The sequence below is a fragment of the Schistocerca nitens genome, chromosome 4, assembly GCF_023898315.1.
Source record: "Schistocerca nitens isolate TAMUIC-IGC-003100 chromosome 4, iqSchNite1.1, whole genome shotgun sequence".
Classification (NCBI taxonomy): Eukaryota; Metazoa; Arthropoda; class Insecta; order Orthoptera; family Acrididae; genus Schistocerca; species Schistocerca nitens.
In genome coordinates this window covers 546,811,346-546,837,708 of record NC_064617.1, presented here as the reverse complement: position 1 = coordinate 546,837,708, position 26,363 = coordinate 546,811,346, and the positions used below count along the sequence as shown (strand labels likewise).

The window sequence follows — 26,363 nt, the reverse complement described above, 5'->3', positions numbered from 1 at the left end:
TCATGCATTACATTCATGAACATACTGCAACAATGCGCTCTCTCTCTCACTCTCTCTCTCTGACACACACACACACACACACACACACACACACACACACACACAAGAAAAATGCACATTCCATTCACTAGCAAAATTTATAGAGCTGCACTCTTTCTTTTACACGAGTTAGTGATACTATCACTTTCTCTGTAATACAGTTCTGGCATGAGTATATGCCAATAACAATGACAAAGTACAAAATAATCATCTGAGTATTAGAAGGGATGATATATGGTGCTGACAAACACACACAAATCCAGGAGAAGAAAAAACTGGCCATTTTATTCCCCTGTAGTACCTATTATAAACAGTCACTTGAAACTCTAAAACAATATTCAGTCTGCATCATAATTTCAAGAGTACCACCTTATTGTCACATCTCACGTACACACCAGCAGTCTTCACAGGCAAGAGAAAACATAGTGAAAGTAGTCGAAAGTCCAAATTGTGTGCATAGTATTCTACAGAATTTACACATTTAATTGTTAATATACAAAATTTGTACTGGAATTGTTGATTAGTGCTTCTGATAACAGTTACACATACAAAAAGACTCATTAGCACAGAACAATTAAGCAAAAAAATGTAGATTAGCACACATTTTAAATGCTAAGGAATTAATAAGATTTTGATTACTATTTGTTTAGGGCCATCCAGAGTACTTCTGTTGTTGTTGAAACATAGTAATAAAGTCAGCAAGTCTGCCGAAATATGGTTTTATTTTGTATTTTCTCTATGGTCTCTGAATTAAATTACTTGAAAGTGAGCTATCTGTTTTTACATTAAATACACACAAATATTACAGCCCAAAAGTAAAATGGTAATGGAAGGCTTCAATCCTGAATAAGTCACTAGATATCTAAGGACTTATTGGGATAGACATATCTACATATACAAATATGTGAAAAAAGACACCAAAAATATACATTGGCAGTAAGAAAAATTGCTATATGTTTGGAAATGCTAATATTTACAGACACAGAAAATACAACAACAAGAATTTATACAATGTATTTTCTTTAAAATTAACAATAAATTACTTTCTACAGATTATTTAAATCCCAAACAAATTAGACACAGCAAAAAATTTGGAATAACACCCAGAATATTTTTATGCAATGAAGAATGCAAAATAGAGTTAACAGCTGCAATTTGTGTTTTCGACTACTTTTATTTTACTATCTGCTAATATTGACAATGTTCCACACGATGTTGTATTTTGCTTTTTATTTTTTTCCAGTTTTTAACTTTACACACTGATCCTTTCCTTAATATTATGTGAGGCATATCTTCTTGGTCTGCTATTCCCATTTGTATATTTAACAAATATTTGGTGTTTTGTATAAATGCAGTTTACAAACCGTCTGCACAGATGCTGTGGAGACTTATCAGATGTCCGATATGAATAACACCTCTGGAAAAAAGAAAAAGGAAAATCAGAGACATGAAATAATATGGTATGCAAAGCTATTTTTCATAATGTATCACACATATTGTGGATTCCTTTGTATTTCAATACACGCCTCTTTTAATGCTTCAACAAAATGAATACCAAATCATGTATTGGCCACACACAGTGTGTGCAGTGCTTCATTCACCATTACATTAATTTTCATTTATTAGGGCAATACATTCTCAGAACATTTCACATTTCTCATCTTTTTCCTGCTTATATCAGAAAGTGTTGTCCGGATGCACATTTCATATTTACTTTTACATTTGGCTCCAATTTTACTACGTGCTATGTATTTACAGCAAGTTTTATTATCTATACCTCATCTACCTGCATTTGTCGTGCAGTTATTTATATTTATAGTTTTTGAATACCTTCAATTTTTTCAGTACAAAACAGACAGGAAGTTAATGGTAAAGAAAAAGTAAGTATATTACATAACGTCTCCAGACTACCATTATTGTTAATTCTAAGGACGATAGCATGTACTTAACAGTGGGTCAGTTCCTCTATTTTGCTACTATTACATCATTCAATCTTTAGAAAGGTTTTTCAGTCATATCTGATACATGCAATGCAAATTTGCTTTCTGATTCTGGACGTGTTATGAATATTTACTGTTGATTTGTGAACAAACTGATACAGCATGCAACATCTACACTTATAAATTAAAGTCCCCACATTGTAGGGGACTGATGACCTTCGCTGTTTAGTCCCCCTTAAACATCCCAACAACCACCACCACCACCACCACCACCACCACCACATTGTATTTTTCAGTCTGTATGTGAAGGCTAATCTAAGGAACTACTATAGGGATTTTGATACAGCTTTCACTAATAGATAGACTGAGTCATGAGGAATGTTTTAGAATGGTGGAACCTAATATCCAACAGAATTCTATGCAAAGACTCAAAAGAAATTCAGTTGGGTTCAGGTTGGGGCTTTGAGCACGCTAATCCAGAAAATGCATCTGATTTTCTTCAATCCACAATACAATGGTCCTTGCTTTGAGATCAGTAGCATTATTGTGGATATACAGAAAAGGCACAGATCTGAACTGTACCCAAAGTGTGCTAATATCTAAAAGGTTTCAAATCTGCCCCAATTCATTGCTAACCATCAGATCTAATGTTCTCAGTATACCTTAGAGCATTGCTGTTGAAAACTTACAAATGATGTCCTCAGTGCAAATCATGTGGCATTACTAGAGTCATGTACTGAAACTGTCCATGACAATCTGAACATTATAGACAGAAAAAGGTCCAGAATGAAAATGATAATATTTGATGAGCAACAGGGCTCAATATTGTGACCATTTCTTTTTTAAAATATGTGAATGAGCTTCCTAGTACACAAGATAATGAACCATTCAACACCATGTCTTCCTATGACACATCTATTCTGCTGGAGAAATGATCCCTGTAATGTTTGTAAGGAATTTCAAATTTATGGGTTAACTTCTCAAAAACCGAAGTAATGTACTTTCAGCCTGGGGGATCAACCTGGAAATGTCAGATTGATCATCTATGTAATAAGCTAATGTCTAGTCTCCATGCTTCAAGGATAGCCCACTATATATAAATTCAGAGGTATTAAGTGTATTATATTGGGCTTTTGTACCATTTCTGTGATATGGTACTATAGTGGTAATTAGTTCCTTATTCCACAGATCAAATTCACAATAAATGTTGTGATATGGAATGCGTAAAAAGTGCAAATGTATAACACCTATATACAACTTCAAAATATGTACAAGAAATAACATTTATATGACTGAATTGTACAGTTTTTAATGGCAAATTATCTCTACTCAAGAATTTTTCTATGGAGGGAAGGGGTCGTTAAAGAAAATCACCTTTAATCTACATTTTAAAACACTTATGCTGTCAGACATTTTATTTCTGTGGGTGGATTGTCAAAGAGTTCTATAGCTGCGTATTTCACCTCTTTCTGTGCCAAAGTTTGGTTCATTAGAGGGTAATGGTGATAATTTTTCCTTCCTAAGTTGAACTTGATGGATTGTTAATAACAAATTTTATTAGTTAATAAAATGTTGTGAAGCTGTAGTTAAGATGCCCCGCTGATTAAGGAGATACCTGCAAGATTTACGTTTGTGAAGTCCACACATTATTCTAATTACTTTCTTTTGTGCAATGAATACTTTTCCTATGTGAAAAGTTACCCCAGTATATTATCCCATAAGACATAAATGAATGAAAATACATTAATTTTTTGACTTCTCTATCCACAAAGTTGCCAGTTATTCTAATGGCAAAAGTTATCAAACTGAAACGTTTTAGCAGGTCTCCTATATGGTTTTCACAGTTGTTCATCAGTATTCACAGATAACAACTTCTTATCCAGTTTATTATTTGTTTGTGATAGACTAGGTTAACAGGAGGTAGGATATTTTTGTTAGTATGAAACAAGATGAACTGCATTTTTTCAAAGTTTAAAGCTAGGCCATTGTGCAAAACAATTAAGTAACTTTCGCGAAAACATCTTTAACTATTTTCTCTGTTGATTTTTCTTTCATCAACTTCATAAAAATGGTTGAATCATCTGCAAACAGGACTAATTTCGCCTCTTGATTCAGGTAAAATGGCAAATCATCATTATAAAGCAAGAGCAGTAGTTGGGCAATGATTGAACCCTATGGGACTCCCATTACATATTATGTGGCACACCTTATTGTATTACTCTAGCAGCCTAGGGTAATTTGATGCATTCTGTTTCTTAAATCAGAACTAAATCAACCATTTGCATATTCCATGACTAAGTTCTCTAAAAAAATATTCTGACTGACAAAATCAAATTATTTTACTAAACACGAGATGTTTTATATTTAAAGATTTTATTGTGTGTTCAGTAAATGTATAAACAGCTAACCTGGTAGAATGACCATTTTGAAGTCCAAAATGTGACCCTTTACTACCCAGGTAGGTTAACAAACCTGGTACATACAATTGCCTGCTCAAAAATTTTAGGAAGTGGTGTGACACTGGCAAGTAGTTGTTGATATCTATCAAGTCACCCTTTTTATACAGAAGGCTAACAATGGCACATTTCAATATTTCTGTGAAAATACCCCAAGTTAATGATGCATTATGTAAGTGACTAAGAACATTACAACTATAGGGCCACAACTTTTTGGGTCTTGTTCAAGATACGAGGTGTGGCTGGAAAAAAACCGGACTAGTACTGGTGAAACAATAAAATGAATGCAATAAGGCTGAAAGTCGCGTGGCCTGTCACGTGACTCTCGCTCCGCCTACTGCTTGAGTTTCATCTGCCTCCTGCACCCAGTCTGCCCGTGGCGTCTGTTTTAAGTAGTTGACGTTTTGTCTGTGCGTCGGAAAATGTTGAGTGTACAGAAAGAACAGTGTGTTAACATCAAATTTTGTTTCAAACTAGGAAAATCTGCAAGTGAAATGTTTGTAATGTTACAACAAGTGTACGGCGATGATTGTTTATCGCGAACACAAGTGTTTGAGTGGTTTAAACGATTTAAAGATGGCCGCGAAGACACCAGTGATGACACTCGCACTAGCAGACCATTGTCAGCAAAAACTGATGCAAACATTGAAAAAATCGGTAAACTTGTTCGACACTATCCTTGTCAACTACTGTTAACTCAGAAACTGCTCTGATTGTTAAACGGCGATCTTGTCGAACAAGTTTACCAATTTTTTCAATGTTTGCATCAGTTTTTGCTGACAATGATCTGCCAGTGCGAGTGTCATCACTGGTGTCTTCGCGGCCATCTTTAAATCGTTTAAACCACTCAAACACATGTGTTCGCGATAAACAATCATCGCCGTACACTTGTTGTAACATTACAAACGTTTCACTTGCAGATTTTCCTAGTTTGAAACAAAATTTGATGTTAACACGCTGTTCTTTCTGTACACTCAACATTTTCCGACACACAGACAAAACGTCAACTACTTAAAACAGACGCCATGGGCAGACTGAGTGCAGGAGGCAGATGAAACTCGAGCAGTAGGTGGAGCGAGAGTCACGTGACAGGCCACGCGACTTTCAGCCTTATTGCATTCGTTTTATTGTTTCACCAGTACTAGTCCGTTTTTTTTCTAGCCACACCTCGTATTATCCATGCCCTATGAACATGTACTATTTACAGTCATGATGATGATCTTCTGCAATTCAGATGGTGATGCAAGATTAATTTTTAATTCATTAAATGACATCTGTATTGCTTCTTCAGTGTATTGTTTTGCTTTCTCTTCTGAACTATTTGAATCCATTATCTTGCATAAAAAGTAATTATTAAAAATATCTGCTGGTCACAAACTGCCCTTTACAACTCTCCCATTCTCTTTAGAACAAATTCTGTCATGTTCTGTGGCATCTTTACCAGCCTTGTTTTGCCAAAATTCCCTATGTATTGATTTTATTTTGATATCTGATCTGTCAATTTCAGAGAAGATGTGCATACTCCTGAAGTTTTTACAATGTTTCATAATATGTTGCAGTGTTTCTGGGGCATTACTTGTGTAGTGAGTTTTGTGGGGAGGAACATTTCACACACTCATTTATACGGTAACTGAACCAACTTGAGTAACGCCAACCTCTTGATCTGTTATCAATCATATCTTGAAAAATGTGTACAAATATGCATATAACATGTTAGTTTTAGTGGTCACAATGCTCAAATTCTTGCAATGAATATTTCAGGACACTCAATTCCCGGCAGAATAGGACACATAGTAAGGAATTTCAGTACAAAAAATGTGGAATGTTTTTGTTCTCTCCTGAAGGGTGAAAGTTGGAAAGATGTATATGACTGTAATGATACGAATGAGAAACACGAGTTATTTTAAAGCAAAAAAAAACTAGAAAATTTTGTCAATATTGTGTAATTCCAAGAATAAAACTAAAGCAAACTGGCAAATTATAAGGAAAGAAATGGGCAACAGGCCAGTTAATCACAGTAATATAGAGCTGATTATGAATAAAAATAAACTAACTGACCCCAAACATGTGGCTAGTGCTTTCAACAATAATTTCTCTAATATAGCACAGTAGTTAATAAATATACACCTTGACAAACAGCCAGCCAGTCACTCAGATCAAAAAATTCACCCAAACACATTATTTATGTATCCAGCAACACCTGAGGAACTGTCAATAATCATAAAAAATTACCTAATAAATATTCAGTGGGTGTTGTTGAGATACCAGATGCTATTATCAAACTTAACGCAACATTTATTGTGGAACTGCTAACAGACGTAGTAAATTCATCTTTTGAGAGTGGTGTGTTTCTAAATAATCCAAAAACTGCAAAAGTAACACCTTTGCATAAGAAGGGTGCAAAAAGTAATATTATTAATTATAAGCCAGTTTTAGTATTGTCAGACTTCAGCAAAATTATGGAAAAAATGTTCCTTGGAAGGTTAACAGTTTTCTTGAATAGAGAGAGGCTGATAAATGACTCCCAACATGGGTTCAGAGCTGGAAAGTCAACTCAGACAGCAAATTTTGCCTTCGTAAATGAAATATTAGAAGCAGTGGATGATAAGCAACATGTATCTGGGATATTTCTGGATCTAAGTAAAGCCTTCAATGTTATTGATCATGGCATTCTCTTGCATAAATTAAGTAATTATTGAATTAGAGGCCAGTCTGAAAGGTGGCTCCAGTCGCACCTCAGTAAACGTCAGAAGATAACAGAAATAAAACACAAAGATAGTGAAACACAAAAATTTCTAGTTTTTACAGTGATGAGGAGAAAATCAAGTATGGAGTCCCACAAGGGTCAGTTCTGGGATCTGTACTATTTCTGCTGTATATGAATGACTTGGCTAGTAAAATACGCGATGGAACCACTGTACTCTTTGCAGATGACACTAACATTCTAATTAAATTACAGAATGAGAGAAATCTGCAAGAGGCTGCAATATCAGTTAAGCATACCTCAACGCACTGGTTGAGGACCAGTAGGCTAGTCATAAATTCTGAAAAACTGTGGCAGTTAACTTCCACACCACACAAAACCTCCATCCTGTAAACCTTGTTTTCATTATCAAAGGAGAAAATGTGTCTAAGGTCAGTGGTACAAAATTTCTAGGCACTCATGTTCAGGCAGATCTGAAATGGGAGGTGCACCTGAACAGTCGCTACTTATGCATGGAGTAATTTTTTGGGGGAATTCCACAAATTCTACAAAAACATTTAAAATACAGAAAAAGATTATCAGGATGAGAAAAAGGCTAAATGCAAGGATTCCTGTAGACCCTTTTTTAAAACTCTCAAAATACTGTTGCTGCCTTGCTTGTATATACAGGGTGTACATAAAGTCCAGGAACACTTTCAATTATTTATTCAAGAACCAAACATTGTACAATATAATACATATGTCATTTCAAAGAGAAACCCTGAAAGTTTTTTTTCATGTATACCGCCACAGCGTAGTTTGGTAATTTGCCGATAGTAAGCGCTAATCACAAAGAGGGCGAGTTCAGTTGTGGACCAAGCATTCTGTGTGTTGGAGTTTGACAGCAACAAGTGTGCTACAGCTGTTCAGCAGAAGTTTAGAACCAAGTACGGTAAGAAGCCACCAACAAGGAAGGCCGTTTAGCACTGGCACAACAAATTCATTAGAACAGGTTGCTTGTGCCCGGCAAAGAGGAGCGGACATCCCAGTGTTGGTGAAGTAAATGTGGAGTGCGTATGAGAGACATTCATAAGGAGTCCAAAGAAATCGGTGCATCGTGCATCTCGTGAACTCAAAATGGCTCCACTGACAGAATCTGTCTATGAAACCATTCAAACTGGGGCTAGCACAGAAGCTCAATGATGACGACAAAGACAAGCGTTCTGTAATTTGTTCGCAGTTGCAACAACTGAATGAGGATGGGGATGGCATTGTTGATCACTTAATTTTTAGTGAAGAAGCAACTTTTCACACTAATGGGAAAGTAACAGGCATAATTGCGAATCTGGGGTACAAAGGATCCACATGAGTGCACTGAATTTGAGCGTGATTCCCCAAAGGTAAATGTTTTTTGTGCCTTGTCATGTTGAAAACTCTACGGGCCATAGTTCTTCACTGACAGCACTGTCACTGGATATTCCTACTTGGACGTGTTGCAGCACTGGCTGATGCCTCAAATGCAATCGGACTCTCCATTCATCTTTCAGTAGGATAGTGCTCCACCTCATTTTCATCATGAAGTTCGTGAGTACCTGAACACAGAGCTGGTGTATCGATTGATCGGCAATGCTACAGAAGGGGACAGCTGTCTCATGAAATGGCCTCCCCGATCACCAGATCTCACTCCATGTGACTTTTTTCTGTGGAGACTCATTAAAGATCTGGTGTATGTACCACCTGAACCACGTGTTGTAGCAGAGCTGCAGGAGAGAATACAGGAAGCAACGGCCACAGTCGACGATACCATGCTGGGACAGGTATGGCAAGAATTCGATTACCGTATTGACGTCTGCAGAGTCACTCATGGTTCGCATATCGAATGTTTGTAAAAAAACTTTCAGATTATCTCTTCAAAATGCAATATGTATGACATATGTACAATGAAACTAGGCAGAAGATGAACTGTTAAATGAACACAGTAAATACAGACTTTTGAAAAGAGGATTGTATCATACTGGAGCTATGTTATATAACCATTTGTCTTCTTACCTAAAATACATACCAACATTAAATGCATTTAAAACAAAGTTGAAACAGTTCTTGCTTGATCACTGCTTCTCGTCTTTGTCTGATGTTATGGAACACCATAATAGGTAAACCTCATTTACCAAATTTTTTATATAGTTTACATTGTGCTTATCATGTTGTCTCACTTAATAACTGCTATTATCACATGTTGAAGCAATGTAGTACATCAACCTACATTGTAAATTAACTAGGTTTACCACTGTCCCATATCATATGTACAAACAATGTACAAAAATGATTCTTGGACAAATTAACAAATATAGAGTCTTTGTGTTACAGAATATGACTCTGACAATAGTAACTGAAGTCAAAAAGAGAATCTAATGTAACAGTCTATTTTTAAATGTTTGTATTGCGACTGTATATACAGTATTGATTTCCAAAACCACAACAGTGAAAGGGGACAGAAAAATATGGAATTTTGTGGTTATAATACAAGGAATAAGGAATATTTTATCTTAGCCACAGAAGACTTAGATTAATGGATAGAAGTCCATGTATCAAAGGTGCCATGTACTGCAACTCCTTACCCAGTGAGCTCATAAATTTAAGAGAGACCTCATGATAAGGTTTATAGTTAAGTGGAAGCAAGGTTAAGGATGACTCAATGAATATAATTTCTTCCAAATGCCACAAACCCATTTTGCCTCATACTAAAGCATTTTTGTTGTAGGTCAGATGTCTATGAATAACACCTTTTGAACACAAACAATACAACTAACACCATGGCATGTTCAAAATGCTTGCTCTATCCTACTGCCTCATTACAATTCAGAATGATCTCACTTTTCCTTGAGTGCGTCTGACCACATGCTTGGTGTAACATGTAATATGCTGGCCAACACATGGAAGACAAATTTTGTTCAGTTCAATAGCTAATGAGGGCTGCATTGCATCAATGATGAGCTTTATGACATATTTCAGAGGTGTAGTTCTCCAAAATATAGGTGTTTCCATCAAAGATACCTACAATGTAATGTTAATGAAGTACCTGCTGAAGCAGAAGACCTGGGGAACTGTTTATCATGAGGATGGCACTGAAGGAAAAACAAAAATATCTGCTGATTATCTGTGTCATTGTTTTAACAGTGCCTTTCCTCTCAAAAGACATATAGAAAAGCCATTCAGAAGTGATGGGTACAAAAGATGAATCACGAAGGGAATAATCATCTTTAGTGCAACCAAGAATTAACTTTATATAGAATGTACTGTACAAAACAAAACAAATTGTGGTCCAAATTTCCAAAGTTACTTTAAAAAGTATAAAAAAACTCCTCAGTAAGTTTCTTAATATATGCAATCATCAAACTACCAGTTTATTGTGTTGTTGTTGTTGTTGTGGTTGTGGTCTTCAATCTGAAGGCTGGTTTAATGCAGCTCTCCATGCTATTCTATCCTGTGTGAGCCTCGTCATCTCCAAATAACCATTGCAACCAACATTCTTCTCAATCCGCTTCCTGTATTCAACTCTTGGTCTCTCTCGACTATTTTACACCCCGCACTTCCCTCCATTACTAAATTGGTGATCCCTTGATGTCTCAGAATGTGAACTAACAACCAATCTCTTCTTGTAGTCAAATTGGGCCACAAATTCCTTGTCTCCCTAATTCTATTTAGTACCTCCTCATCAGTTACGTGATCTACCCATCTAACCAATATTCTTCTGTAGCACCACATTTCAAAAGCTTCCCCTCCTTTTTTGTCTAAACTGTTCATTGTCTATGTTTCATTCCATACATGGCTACAGTCCAGACAAATACTTTCCGAAAAGACTTCCTAACAGTTAACTCTATATTATATGTTAACAAATTTCTCTTCTTCAGAAATACTTTTCTTGCCACTGCCAGTCTAGATTTTATGTCTTCATTTAAGCCATCATCGGTTCTTTTGCTGCCCAGATAATAAAACTCATCTACTACTTTAAATGTGTCATTTCCCAATCCCATTATTCTTGTTTTGCCTTTGCTGATGTTCATTCTATATCCTCCTTTCAAGACAATGGCCATTCCGTTCAACTGCTCTTCCAAGTCCTTTGCTGTCTACGACAGAATTTCAGTGTCATTACCTCAAAGTTTTTATTTCCTTTCCCTGAGCTTTAATTCCTACTTCAAATTTTTCTTTACTTTTCTTCACTGCTTGTTCAGTGTAGAGGTTGCATAAGATAACTTGTAAGTTCAGTATTGCCTCAATTGTTCCTGAATTTCTTCAGAATCCAAAATGATCTTCTCCAAGGTCAGCTTCTACCAGATTTTCCATTCTTCTGTAAAGAATTTGTGTTAGTAGTTTGCAAGCATCACTTAATATAGTTTGGTAATTTTCACACCTGTCAGCAACTGCTTTCTTTGGAAATGGAATTATTACATTCTTCTTGAAGTGTGAGCATATTTTGCCTCTCTCATACATCTTGCCCACTAGATGGAGAGTTTTGTCATGGCTGGCTCTCCCAAGACTATTAGTAGTTCTAACAGAATATGTCTACTCATGGGCCCTTGTTTTGACTTAGATCTTTCAGAGCTCTGTCAGTTTCTTCTCTTAGTATCATATCTCCCACCTCATCTTCATCTACGTACACTTCCCTTTCTACAATATTGTCTTCAAGTTTATCTCTGTTGTATATACCCTCTACACACCCCTTCCACCTTTCTGCTTTCCCTTCTTTGCTTAGGATTAGTTTTCCATCTGAACTCTTGGTATTAAAACAGCTGCTTTCTTTTCCCCAAAGGCCTCTTTAATTTTCCTGCACGCAGTATCTATCATTCCCCTAGTGAAATATGCTTCTAAATCCTTACATGTGTCCTCTAGCCATTCCTGCTTAGCCACTGTGTACTTCCTGTTATCTCGTTTTTCAAAGCTCTGTATTGTCTTTCATCTGCTTCATTTCCTGCATTTTTAAATTTTCTTCTTTCATCAGTTAAATTCAGTATATGTTATGTTATCCAAGGATTTCTATTAGGTCTTGTCTTTTTACCTATTTGATCATCTGCTGCCCCCACTATTTCATCTCTCAGAGCTACCCATCCCTCATCTACAGTATTCTTTTTCCCTGTTCTAGTCAACCATTGCCTAATGCTCCCTCTGAAACTCTCAGCAACCTCCAATTCTTTCAACTTATCCAGGTCCCATCTCTTTAATTTCCTGTTTTTCCCCAATTTCTTCAGTTTTAATCTATAGTTCATAACCAATAAATTGTGGTCGGAGACCACATCTGCTCCTGGCAATGTCTTACAATTTAAAATCTATTTCCTAAATCTGTGTCTAACCACTATATAACCAATCTGAAACCTTCCATTGTCGCCAGGTCTCTTCCATGTATATTACCTTCTTTTATGATTCCCAAACCAAGTGTTAATGATGATTAAATTATGCTCAGTGTAAAATTCTACCGGATGGCTTCCTCTTTCATTCCTTTCCCCAAATCCATATTCACCTACTATTTACCTTTTCATACTTTTCCTCCTATCAAATTCCAGTACTCCATCACTATTTAATTTTCATCTCCCTTAATTACCTGAATAATTTATTTTATTTCCTCACGCATTTCTTCACTCTCTTCATCATCTGCTGAGGTAGTTGACATATAAACTTTTACTACTGTCATAGATATTGGCTTCAAGTCAATCTTGGCTATGATAATGTTCCACAATGCTGTTCATAGTAGCTAACCTGCATTTCTGTTTTATTATTCATCATTAAACCTACTCCTGCATTATCCCTATTTGATTTTGTATTTATAGCTCTGTATTCACTTTACCAGAAGTTCTGTTCCTCCTGCCACAGAACTTCACTAATTCCCACTGTATCTAACATCAACCAGCCAATTCCTCTTTTTAAATTTTCTAACCAATTAAGGGCTCTAACATGCCCCTGTCTGATCCATAGGACACCAGTTTTGTTTCTCCTGGTGACGACACTCTCCTGAGCACTCCCTGCCCAGAGATCTGAATGTGGGACTATTTTACCTCTGGAATATTTTACCCAAGAGGACTCCATAATCATTTAACCATATAGTAGAGCTGCAGGCCCTCAGGATTATCGCTGTAGTTTCACTCTTGCTTTCTGCTGTTCACTGCACCAGCACAGCAAGGCCACTTTTGATTGATGTTACAAGGCCGAAATTTTCACATCTGTATGTAATGCGATAAACAGCTCAACCAAATATTGTTTCCCAGAAGTACTAAAGACCTCAAGAATAAATCTAGTTTCATGGAGGTATGTTCCATTTTCCAATTAAATGAAAGGCAGTTTGTTTTTTGCCATACACATTTCACTTTTTTATTTATAAAGCATATTTAGTGGCCTGTAACTGTATATGAGAATTGCGTTATGAAGTAGTTAAAGATAGATTGCTACTTAACTTAAAGAAGAAACATCTAGTTACAGACTTCTCGGGCTGGAATGCAACATCACGTGGGATGGAGGGAGTGGGGAAGGGGAAGGGCTAGTAGTGTATGGGTGGGAGAGAGATGAACACTGTCTGGTGGAATGTTCAGAGAGTGGACTGCCAACACGGGCAGTGCCACAAGGTTGTAGGGCAGGGAGGTGGGGAAAAGAGGAACAAAATAGGAGAGGAATGGGGAAAAGACAGGCATAGGCATTGGCAGAGGTCTGCAAATAAACAGGGTGGGATATGAGAAGGGGGAGGATATGGTAATCTTGGCTATATGAATCATAAGGGTTAGTCCACTGTAGTTTTTACAAAGCCTTTTATTGCCTTTTTTGAAGATTGGGAACAATGTCTCCTCTTCTCCAATCATCAGGTATTGTACTGTTTCTCCACACACTTGACAGTACTCTATACAGCCACTGCATTCCCACTGGACCTGCTGCTCTTATCATGTCCACTGATACTACATCAGGTCCTGGAGCTTTCCCCTCATTCATCTTCTTCACAGCTGTTTCCATTACTTCCCTTGTCCTAATTCTGCTTCCCAACTTCTCTCAATTTCTCCATTATTTGTTGTTTCCTCATGTACCTGCTCCTCAGCATTTAACAGTTTCTTAAAATGTTCTCTCCAGAGATCTTTTATATTCCCTGGATCTTCAATCACAGTAGCATCCTCTGGTTCCATCTTTACTGGTACTTCAGAAGCCTTCCTTTTATTTTTCATCATTTTATAGAACATTTTCTTATTACTCTTCACATCTTCTTCAAATTCTTTTGTAAACTCTTCCCATGCATTTTTCTTTGCTGTTTCCACTATTTATTTGCACTTCTTCTTTTCCTCTATATATCTTTTATGGTCCTTGTCATTTTTAGTTCTCCACCACTTTCTCCATGCTCCATTTTTTCTTCTAACTGCTTGGATTGTGGTATCATCCCACCAACCTCTATGTCTTACTTTTTCCTTTCCAGATGTTCTACCACATACTTTTTGTGTTGCTTTGACTAAATTGTCTTTGAATAAACTCCATTCTTTTTCTACATTGCAGAAAACATCTTTTGGAAATTTTTGTGTCATTAATTCTCTATACTTTTCAGCACTTTCACTCTCCTTCAGTTTCCAATCCCGTATCCTCATCATTTTCTTTTGGTTTCTATTTTTCACACAGTGATTCATTTTCCATTGTCCCACCAGTAATCTATGGTCTCAATCTGCCATCATACTTGGAATTACCTTCACATGTGTTACTTTCTCTCCCCATTCCTTATGTACTAGAATTTAATCAATTAAACTCTTGATTCTTCCATCTCAACTGTATCTGGTGATAACATGACTTTCTCTCTTCATAAACCGGTTGATTGCTATTTTAATTCCATTCCTCTGGCACAAATCCAGGAGTCTTTCCCCTTCTTCATTTCTGTCTCCAGATCCAAAACATCCTAATACTTGCTCAAACCCATTTCTGTCTTTGTCTACCTGTGCATTAAAATCTCCTATCACTATATTAGCACACTCCATAGTGATAGGAGATTTTGATGCACAGGTAGGCAAAGACAGAAAGGTTCTAATATATGTATAACTCCTAATATATGTTTATAAAACTAGTTTTGTTGAAATTAACACACTAACTAATCATTACTGCTAAAATAGATACAACATTTAAATGCAATTCCATGTACAGAAATATCCATTTGAAATGAGATAATTAAGTACCCACTGTTAGACTAATGCTAATACCCACAGAATCCCTTATCCAATTTGTCTTTATATTTTTTTCTTAACTTTCTGTATGAAACTAAATCAAACCCACTGGAACTCTTTGGAAAGACTAGCAGCCAGAAACAAAGTGGATTGATAGTCACTCCAATGGAACCACCACAGAAAGAAACTATTAAAAAGGTCACACTTATGCATTCATAATCCTCAGGCAATCCTGTGACGAACACCCAAGATAGTGTGCCATGGTATTACACACTCAACAACAGTATATGCGTCCCTTTCTGGGGAGCTACACACACGAAAATATTCCTTGTGCAAAAAAGAATAATAGAAAAAATACTACAGAAAATTCTAATGTGATCAGCCACAAAACATTTTTTTAAAGAACATAATATATTGCCAAGTCTCTGTATGTATATTCTAGAAACTGTCTCTTTTGAGGGGAAAAATTGTTTAGTCTACTTACAGTTGACAGAGAAATCCACAACTGATACACACAAACCAAGGCAAACATTCATCTGGTGAGCCAAAGATTGTGCATAGTTGCTCTTGGTCATCTAGTGGTAAAGCTTGTGCCAGGAAATTGAGAGATTACAGGATCAAATCCCATTCATACTGTGGAAATTTTCAGTCTGACTTTAATCTAGCTTTCCCCTCCCAACAATGTGTGAGACTACCACGAATGACACAAGGTTAGGATTCCATGTTAAATTGCAGGTCCCTCTTCTCCATACGTAAAACTGGAGTAGATTAGGGGCATGAACATCACTGAAGTGGCGTCAGTCATAAGACTTGCACCTTACCCTTGAACCTCACAGAATAATGATTAACAAGCCAATTAATAAAATAACAGCAATACTTTTAAGACAAAAAAGGAATTGATAGGTGCAATACAGTTTTTATTCTGTTGATGAGTACCTTAAGGCAAATTGGCATTAACTATATGGTCTCATCCTCTCCCCCCCCCCCCCCCCATATAATTTAAATCTTAAAGAAAACAGTTTCCTAAATATATTATGTATGATACATACACACAGTCATCAACAGTATACACACTACTGCAACAGTGCATTTAATTTGCAGTTGCCTTACATCTTGTATAGTTGCTTCACTGTAAAGTGCCAAGATCAAATTAAGTCATAATATGCATGTGTTGATATTTATCACACTCTATGAATGTACTAACATGCATTCCTTATATTTATTTACGTTAATATTGCGTTTGTGTGTTTTGTCATTTATGTATCCATAGCCATTGTTTTTGGCACAACAGGAGAGTAAAATTTTGATGTCTATTTTACTGTAAAAAGAACTTTAACATTACAAATATCAAACTTTTTTTATTGTTGTAAATGCCATTCCAATACGAAAATCTTTTTACTCTGTTTCTAAGATTTTGCTGTCATCACAAGTTGAGAAGTACCTGCAATGAAAAAATAGCTGGAATGTGTCTGTCTGCTGGCTAAATTTAGAAAAAAAATATTTGTTAGGAAACTGCACAAATCGGTGACGTCAATAACAGCTCATAGCTCAAAAGCCTGCCAGTGAGGGGTGAGATGGAGAGCAAAGTAATGGTATTTCTCACCAAACACACTGTGAGGAACCTACATCCTCGTGTCATAGATCTTCATTATTTTTTGCCATTTTCTTTATTAAGGATATTCTTTTCTGTTGCACCATACGTTATTAGGTATTGGTAAGTCATGTAGCAACAGTTGGTTAAGCTATGCCCAGTAGTAAATAATAATCTCTTCCTCTGCCTGTCAATAAGGGCTCATGATGTGTCATTATCTGTAAATGCTGGGCATAAAATTTAGTTGTTGTTGTTCAATAACATTCATGACACTGGATCAATCAAAATAGAGGAATGTTGCGATGGTGGTTTTAAAATGCTTCAAGTGTTTTACTTTGTCTCCCCCTCCCAATGGAACACACTGCACAGAAGATTAATACAGTCATATGAAACTGTCAGGAAAGTCTCTCTGTGGGATGTTCAACTCCTGTCTCACATTTGCACCTTCTTCAGTCTTGGCAAACCATCAGAACCCATTTTGCACTTTGCTTTTTTGTGGTAGGTTTTTATTGATAACACCAAGTCTTGTCACCTGTGATGATTTTTTTTAAGGCGTACGGGACAAACTTTGCACAAAATTTTCTGTTCTTCAAAACATCCTGGAGAATGTCTTGGAGTCTTTATTTAGAAATGCTGCTCTATTGCAATTTGTGACACAACAATGTTGACACAATACAGTCACATGTCCACTATTTAGCACTGCCTGCTCACAGTTGATTTGTCGAATGTGCACTTGGTGTTTATAATTGTTAGTTCAAGCTGTCAGATTCACTGACATCACTTATATACACAAGGAATAAAATTGATCTTGGAACTTTTTGGAAAGGCGATGTTTGTTATAATGAATTATAATGTTTCAGCCAACATGCTCAATATTAGATTATTCATTCCTGTTAGGATTTTTGGCTGCATTGAAGAATTACAGGACTTTTTTTCTAAAATCTGATATAATTTTATCTGGTTTTATTTTACACCATTAACTTATTTTTACAAGTTAAAGGTTTAATGTCAGTGTATGTGCAAATAAAAACACAAGTGATCATGTTTTTGACTTTAAAATACTGTATGCCTCATGTGGCACCACATGGCACACATTGACAGATATACTTTCAGAAATACCAGAATTTTAAGAAGACTGTGACAATTATTGTACCACTGAAATCTTTTGAAGTCCGTAACACTTACAATTTTAAAGGAATTGCATTCTAAGTAGCATGTCCAAGGTCATAGATTCAACTAAGTTCCTAGGGATTGCAATTAAAAACAGCTTAAAATGAGAACACCACATAGAAAATGTTGGGTGGAAGGTGAACCAAAGACTGCATTTTATTGGCAAAACACTTACAATGTGCAACATATCTGCTAAAGAGAGTGCCTGCCTACACTATGCTTGTCTGTCCTCTTCTGAAGTATTGCTGTGCAGTATGAGATCCTTACCAGATAGGATTGACAGCTGTCGTTGAAAAAATTCAGAGAACACCAGCTTGCTTTGTATTATCACAAAATAGAGGAGTGTGTGTCACAGATGTGATAAGTAAGCTGGGGTGGGAGTTGTTAAAACAAATGTGTTTTATGTGTCAGTGATATTTCATGAAACTTCAATCACCAACTTTCTCCTCCATATGCCGAAATACTTTGTTGACTCTTACATACATAGTGAGAAATGGCCATTGTCATAGAATAAGAGAAATCAGAGCTAACATGGAAAGATTTAGGTGTTCATTTTTATCATAGGCTATTCAGGAGTGGAACAATCAAGAAATAGTGTTAAAGTGGTTCTATGAGCCTTTTTGCCACACATTTGTGTGTGAACTGCAGAGTAATTGTGTACATGCAGATTGTGTTGCAACACACTGTCCAACCACAGCTGCATTCATACTGTGCATACCATCAATGAAATGGGTCCTCTTGATCATTTTGTCAGTACTGTTTGGATGCCTGGAATTTAAACTAGGTCTCTGTGCACACTGTCTTTTTATTGCAATCATCCATAAGGGTTAACTAATTTTAATGTACAGACTAGTTAATAGGCTTTCATAGCCTCTTGTTGAAAAATTGCCTTTTGGCTTCTGTCTTGGGTTCTTTGACCAACATCTGTTTGATGATTTTTCTGATGTTTCATGTTGACAAGTGGCTGACATTGTCAAAGCTTCATCCTCCATTGCTTGTGGTAGACTCAAGTGGAGCTTGCAGGCACAGATTATATATAACTGGCATGTAAACATCCAATGGCTTTTCCATGGTCTTCACTGCAGCAGTTCTCACCTTGTTACTCGCAACAGTTGTTCACTGCAGCATGGGAATCTAGGATCCATTCACCTTGAGGCTTTCCTCTTTCTTGTTGAAGCTACTGTCATTTGTGTGTGTTTCTATGGCTTCCTTGAACAAGTGGGCATGATAAGCTCTTCTCTACACCAAGAACTTCCCTGTTGGAATTTTACTACACGGTCTGTGTTACACTATGCATGCTCCACCGCAGCTGATTTCTCGAGCTGGCCCAGTCTGCAATGCAGTTTCTGTACAGTGATTCTGATATCCATGGTTTGTCCATTCATTGCAACATAGACTTTTCCACATGCACATGGTATGAGGTATGTAGTGTATTTCTGAAATTGCAAGTGGGTCCCTTTTCTGCTTTGCCGATCTGAGACACACTTTGATCTTCATCAGCCGAAGAACCCAAGACAGAAGCCAACAAGCAGTTCAAATTTTTTTATTCTCAAGAAGGCAATGAATTAAGCTATAGTGACACTTACATATGGGCTAACTGATTTTGATTGAGTGTTTAAGGAGACCAAACAGCCAAGGTCATCAGTCTCCAGTGCACCCCCCAGTATAAGAACAGTGTATGCTCTGTGTTTGTGTATAGAGTAAATTCTCTATGCACCGGTGAGAAAGTGTTCTAAATATTTGCATAGCATATATCTGAGGCAGAACATGGGAACCTGGCTGGGATACTCCAAGTGGGATGTGTGAACCTACCTAGAGACCACATCGAGGCTGGTCAGCACACAGACCCATCATTGTTCATTTTTAGGGCAGATTTGATCTGGGGCAACCCTGAAAGTTGTCATGTTAACATGTGCATCTACGGGGTTAGGTATGGGCTGACTCATTGGGTTTGCTTGAGAATGATGGAAGGACTGTAATTACTTTGCTAATATTACAGATTATGAATAAAATACAGCCTGTGCAGGAAAATGTAAAAACAGAAGTACAACATCAAATGGACAAGATTGCTATTGTTCAGCATTTATTGTAATTGGTTTCAGCAAACTAAGTTTCCACCATCAGATCTTCTGAGTCTATGCATTTGACCAAGATTCAGTGAAATGTACTGCAGAAGATATGATGTGGCAACATAGTTTGCTGAAACCAGTCATCACAATAAATGCTGGTTGTTTAAAGATGTATTTCTCTTTCTGCATTAATGTAGATCACCACCTAACTTGATAATGGCTCTGAGCACTACGGGACTTAAAATCTGAGGTCATCAGTCCCCTAGAACTTAGAACTACTTAAACCTAACTAACCTAAGAACATCACACACATCCATGCCCGAGGCAGGATTCGAACCTGTGACTAGCGGTCACGCGATTCCAGACTGAAGTGCCTAGAACCGCTCGGCCACAGCGGCTGGCTAACTTGATAATGTCAGGCATATATACTACATAGGAAAAATGTTTCCCCTACAAGAAATTCATTTTGGCTGTGTTCCCAAATAACAAAAGACATCAAATGAGTGGTCAAGCTCAGAAGAACTCTAAGGAAGGTGTTAACTTTAACACTAACATATTCAGCAACAGAAAGGGATTTACAAACAACCTATTTCATTTGACAATTGCTTTTTATCCCATTTGACTCCATGATGGAAGAGATACGCACCTAAATAATAAGGGATGTGTTACCCTCTGTTGTTCACTATACAGTCATTTGTATTACATGTGTAAGAATTATTGATTTTTTTGTGTTGTTTTAATTAATATGACAGAACAATAATGGTACACACTGTATCTGAAAAATAGAAAATGTGTGTTTTAATATTTTTAACTATACAGTCTTAACTGTGTATTTTTGTTTTCATTTCTGTGCAGCAGTAAATGTCCACTATGAGGGTTGGAACTTAAATAGTGGCAACTATTTATTCATAACTGATACAAAAGAGTTACAAGTTTGCACTTGTTACTGTCCTTCAAAGTAGTCACTAGCATATTGTAGAATCTGTTGCCAGCGATGTGGAAGGCGTAGTGTACCGTTAGCAGAGCCTGTTCGTTGATGGTGCGAATGGAGCATTCTAAAGTTATGTAATTCTCATGTACGACTGTGATGGTGTTATCCTAATGTGTTACTTCGTCTATGGCAGACCATCAATGCACAGTATTACTGTTCATTTTTGGAGCATCACATGTGACCAGCTTTTTGAAAGAAGCAGCGACACTTTCTGCGCAACCCACCCATCATTTTGCACGACAATGCACGGGCGCATACAGCGCAAGCTGTGGCTGCTCTGTTAGGTCGATGGGACTGGCAAGAACTGTAACATCCACCATACACCCCAGATTTAAGTCCTTGTGACTTTGATTTGATTCTGAAGATTCTGAAGCATTCGCTTCAGAACTGTTCCAGAGATTTGACAGGCAGTAGACTGCTCCATTTGCACCATCAACAGAACAGGCTCTGCTAACAGTATACTACGCCTTCCACATCACTGGCAACAGGTTTTACACAATGCTGGTGACTTCTTTGTAGGACAGTAACAGGTACAAACATGTAACTCTTTTGTATTGGTTGTGAACAAATAGTTGCCACTATTTAAGTTCCAAACCTCATATATGTATCTCTATGGAAACTGATAACATAAAGCAACAAAACAGTCCAAATCTTAACTATACCATAAGTGATACACATTTAAAATATAGTAAAATTTTGTGTTACCTAAACATCACTATCTGGGTCTGTTTCACTCCTGGGCTGCCCAAAATTTCTTGTAATGCTTTCTGACATAGATCTTATGTTAGCCAAATTTATATCTGTGTCTGTCGTGACAGCTGAAAAGTAATCAATTCTATCAAGATCAGGTACAGTATCAGCTGTGTTGACATCCTCATCGGTACGGTAGCAATTGTCATACTCTGAATCGTACAGGACACTGAGTGAATCCAAGCTCATCATAGCATCAGAATCAAAGATTCTGGAAGAAGCACGAGATGACATGCTTGTGTTGTCATCCATGTCTGCATCATGACCTAAGTCATTGAAAACAGAATTCACATCACTTAGAGCTCCTGAAAATGAAACAAATTGGTTGTTCAGAAATGTCTTTATTCAGCATTTCTATTTAAATGCTTATAATTACAAACAAATAAGCTATAAATAAGGAAAGAGAGATTGATAATTTACACTAAGAAGACAACCATCTAATTACAATCACTGCAGCTACAGCAACAGAAGGACAAATGATAGGAAAATGCTGGATACTGAATGTGTAGTAATGTTCCACTGACACGTTCACTTCGTGTTACAATGTCACTGTCCAAAGACAACTCAAAACTACAAATTCACTATCCACAGACAAAAAGTGGTCTGCTATCACTCTCCACACCTTAGTGTTGCCAATAGGACATTGAAATAACTCTTACAGTGACCAATCACTGAACTGAAACAGTATGGGAGGAACAATAATAATACAGAAGATACATTGGTGTCACCACTCTCATACTCTTTCAGTTTGAGACACTGTTAATTACAAAAGGAATTGAAATGACCTACTGGCAACAGTCAGGATCTCTCCAAAATCTCCTCAAAGGGAGGACTACTTTTTCAGTCATATAACCATTTTTGGAGCTGTCTTGGGAAAATCTGTCTTTTGATATACATAAGGCACATCACAGATCAATCAAATAAAGTGTTCTCAGAGCAACAACAGTATATTTTCAAACAATAGTTGTTGCATGACCAATATAGTCAGTCATTGTGCACAATTAGAGCTGTAGGCATCCAGTAGGAGAAGGCACAAGGAACATGAATTGAACTGTTTTTCCTAGTATTACCTTATATGCTTTTTTGTTGTAACCCCTTTGTTCTTTATACATTTCTATTCCTTCTTTGCAATGGAAAATATTACTGACTGCCCCATTTTATCTATTCAACTAAACTGCAATGACAGCAACAAGAACATGCTTAACACACTTGTTTCTCCACATAATATCAAACTGCAATAGTTATAAAATTGTCTGTTAACAAATACAGATTAAGTAACGTTTTCATAATTCGAAGTTAAACTATGATTGCACTAGGCAAAATAAAATCTTTCCAAGTTGTAAAAAAATGGAAGCATCACAAATTGAAAGAGAGTTGAAATGGTTTGTATGTGTGTTTGAGAGATCTGTCAAAACAAAAGCAGAGGATTTCTAAGACGATACCTATTAAATGCTATTAATGATAACCAAAATGAATATTAATGATAAGCAGAGCTGAATTTTTGTGATTTGCATGACCATGTTCATGGATAACATGATCAAGGGCAAAATCTTCATACAATGGAATGCATTAGAAGTATAGAAAGCAAAATATGCTGTCAACCTGTAGATCTTTTTTCACTGGAAATGTAAATGAGCAAAACACCAGTTGTCCTACATACTGAAACAATGTGTAGTATTACATTATAATTTTTTGCATAACTCACACTAACTGCAGCTTTCATCTATGGAATATCTTAGCAAATGGAATAACTCTGACTTTCACTTGGACATGATGGTATCAGATTATCTGCTGGTTAGCAGATAGCAATCATGCAAACTATGAGTAAGATACAAGACATTGGTAGATTTTAGCCACATTATGAGGGGCTTACACAGTTACTATTATATGTCTAAAGTTGTGCGGGCACTGGGTTTGTCAGGAGTCACAGTTAGAGGATATCGTGTGAACCGCTCCGTCTGGGTAAAACCACTGCTGCCAGGGTCAGTTGCACAAAGGATAGAAAATACAAGCTGTTTTATGCTATTTTAGATTATAATAGCATGATACACATATTATCATTGTAACGGATCACACACAGTTCACTCCTGGGCAACTACTATTTGTGCAACAAGACCAGAAGACCACACAACAATCACCTGCTCACTATGCGGCTAAAGAAATTACTATCTGTTGCAAACACTTCTGACAATTATAAGGAAAATAAAATTGGCAACCATGGAAAAATTGGATCTGGACTATATTAGTGGCTTGTGGTGCATTTTAAAAGCAGTTCATCCTAAACTGCATAAAGTAATGGCCTCTCTTCACAGTAAAGTATAAGTTCAGTGTCTCCATGTGATGAATTATTACATGGTTTGAAAGGGATCCTTGATATATCTGACACTGGTCCCCAACGGCTAATGGTTTTGGACCTACAATCAGACCATGTACACTAATTTCTTTACCTGTTAGTTTAATGCACATTCATGAATCATTACACCATCTCAACACTCAGTGGACACTTCACCAATGTGTAATAAGAATAACTTTGATTACTTAACCTATTGAACATATGTAATACACTGTCAAGAGGGACATGAACCTACTTGGCTGACCTCAATAAGCTGAAAGTAGCTATTGTGTTGTCACGGATCAATAAAGCTCCCCAACACTTTTGGTGTTTTCTGAAATCCACACCATGCTGAATCAGTGCAGTCATCAGGATGAAAGGAGAGGATATGAAGAAGAAGTCTAAACTTGTTCCTCATAAGTGTACATCAAACTTCTAAACTGTGCTGTTTATAGTAGCCTTATCTGTAAACAGGCATTTTGATGGCATATGAAAATTTTACCTTCTGCATCAGTAAGGCCTGTTTCATTGAGCATTGAAACATTTTCAAGTGCTGGGTCATCTGTTGTATAGCCAGTGGATTCCCTGTCTGCCAGAAGAGGCTCTGAGGCAGCACCCCCTTCATCATCGTCATCTTCACTCCACTCTGACTGACTAGCTTCACCTGCACCAGCACTGGTGGCAGCACTCACTTCCAAGATACGTTTTACTTCTGCCTCCTGCACATAAAGTGTAAGGTTCACAAGGGTATAAAATATTTATAGTAAAACCTGATCAGTAAATATCACTGCTTATTATTTCTTCAAGTAAATTTAGGAAATGGGAGCAAAAATTATCAGAAATTAAATAGAAACAAAGTCAGTTTGAAAAAGATAAGCAAATTTATACATATGGCAGAAGGGAAGAAATGTAACTGAGAAATTCACAACTCATGGTAAAGGTAAAGGAACACATCAAGGAGCAAATAAATTTTACCCATAATTCATTTACTATATTTATTCTGTGTTTACCCTATTACTACTTTCTCTCACATTATAGCTTTTTTTATCATTTTATTTACTTCCATCTAACTGCTAATTTCTCCTTGTAAAGCTACTTCTCATTCCACACACGACCTGTCTCTCTGACTAGTGCCAGAGTCTGGCACAAGCAACCAGAGATAGCGGTGATGGTGTGTGTGTGTGTGTGTGTGTGTGTGTGTGTGTGTGTGTGTGTGTGTGTTTTCTTTTTTGTTTTCTTTTCTGATGGAAGCATTGGCCAAAAGCTTAATGTGTAACTGTCTTTTGTTGTGCTTGTCTGCAACACAACATGTCATTTTTACGGTGAGTAGCAAGCTGCAATTTATCCTTTCCATAATTGGTGATATTCTAACCTAGACTTTTCATTGTTTGATCTTGGCAATGTTAGGGACAGATGGTGGTCAGATGCCACTCGTGATGCTACCACTTCCCTCATGACAGAATCTGTGCACCCCATTTGTACGGGTCTAGAATAAGTCATGTCCAAGTGTGAGAATGTTTTTCTAAATGTTTCATGTAGTGTGGCATGGGACATGGGTACCAGCCCAGTATTCACCTAGTTGGATGTGGAAAACTGTCTAAAAGTTGTATCCAAGGGTGGCTGGCTCATCAGCCATCATTGTTAAGCCATGAGACAAATTTGATCCATGGACGTTTCACTTCCGCAAATCCCAGAGGCAGTGCATTAATGCATTCAGCCATCAAAGTGGGTCCTTGTAAAGCTAGGGCAGTTCCAAAATTTGATATTATTCTTTTGAATGTATACAGGTTCAGCTGCATGTCCTTCTGGTATGACATGGGAAACTGATGGTTTTCTTATGCCCTATAAAAAGCAGTATTTTGGTACTATAATATGCCACTTCATCAAAAAATTTAAAAGAAAACTAGTAATGTACTTATCAATAGCTTACCAGTTCCATGTCCAGTGGCTGCTTGTAATAATAAGTCAAGAAGGATATAAAGATATTTTTCACAGGTATTAACAAAACATCTTGAGACAGAAACACAGAACTATACCTGCCGCTGAACCTCCTCTGCTATTCGTTTTTCTTCTCTCTCAAAACTGGACACATCACTTTCTTTCTTACAGTCCTCATCATGAGTATCACTTTCCAAATTTTCATATTCACTGGTGTCTTTGCTTTGACTTCT

The 26,363-nt window shown here is 36.9% G+C and overlaps 1 protein-coding gene across 1 annotated transcript in view; it reads right to left on the bottom strand.

Moving 5' to 3' along the window:
* Window positions 1-299: 299 nt before the first annotated feature.
* Window positions 300-26,363, bottom strand: part of LOC126252611 (Ca(2+)/calmodulin-responsive adenylate cyclase) — a 370,372-nt gene continuing 344,308 nt past the window's right edge. The window contains exons 23-27 of the mRNA XM_049953514.1: window positions 26,229-26,361; window positions 26,123-26,140; window positions 24,695-24,911; window positions 21,816-22,165; window positions 300-1,456 (exon numbers count right to left, since the gene is read on the bottom strand). Coding sequence (XP_049809471.1) covers window positions 21,816-22,165; window positions 24,695-24,911; window positions 26,123-26,140; window positions 26,229-26,361 — 718 coding nt within the window. The 3' untranslated portion in view covers window positions 300-1,456. The remainder of the gene's footprint in view (window positions 1,457-21,815; window positions 22,166-24,694; window positions 24,912-26,122; window positions 26,141-26,228; window positions 26,362-26,363) is intronic.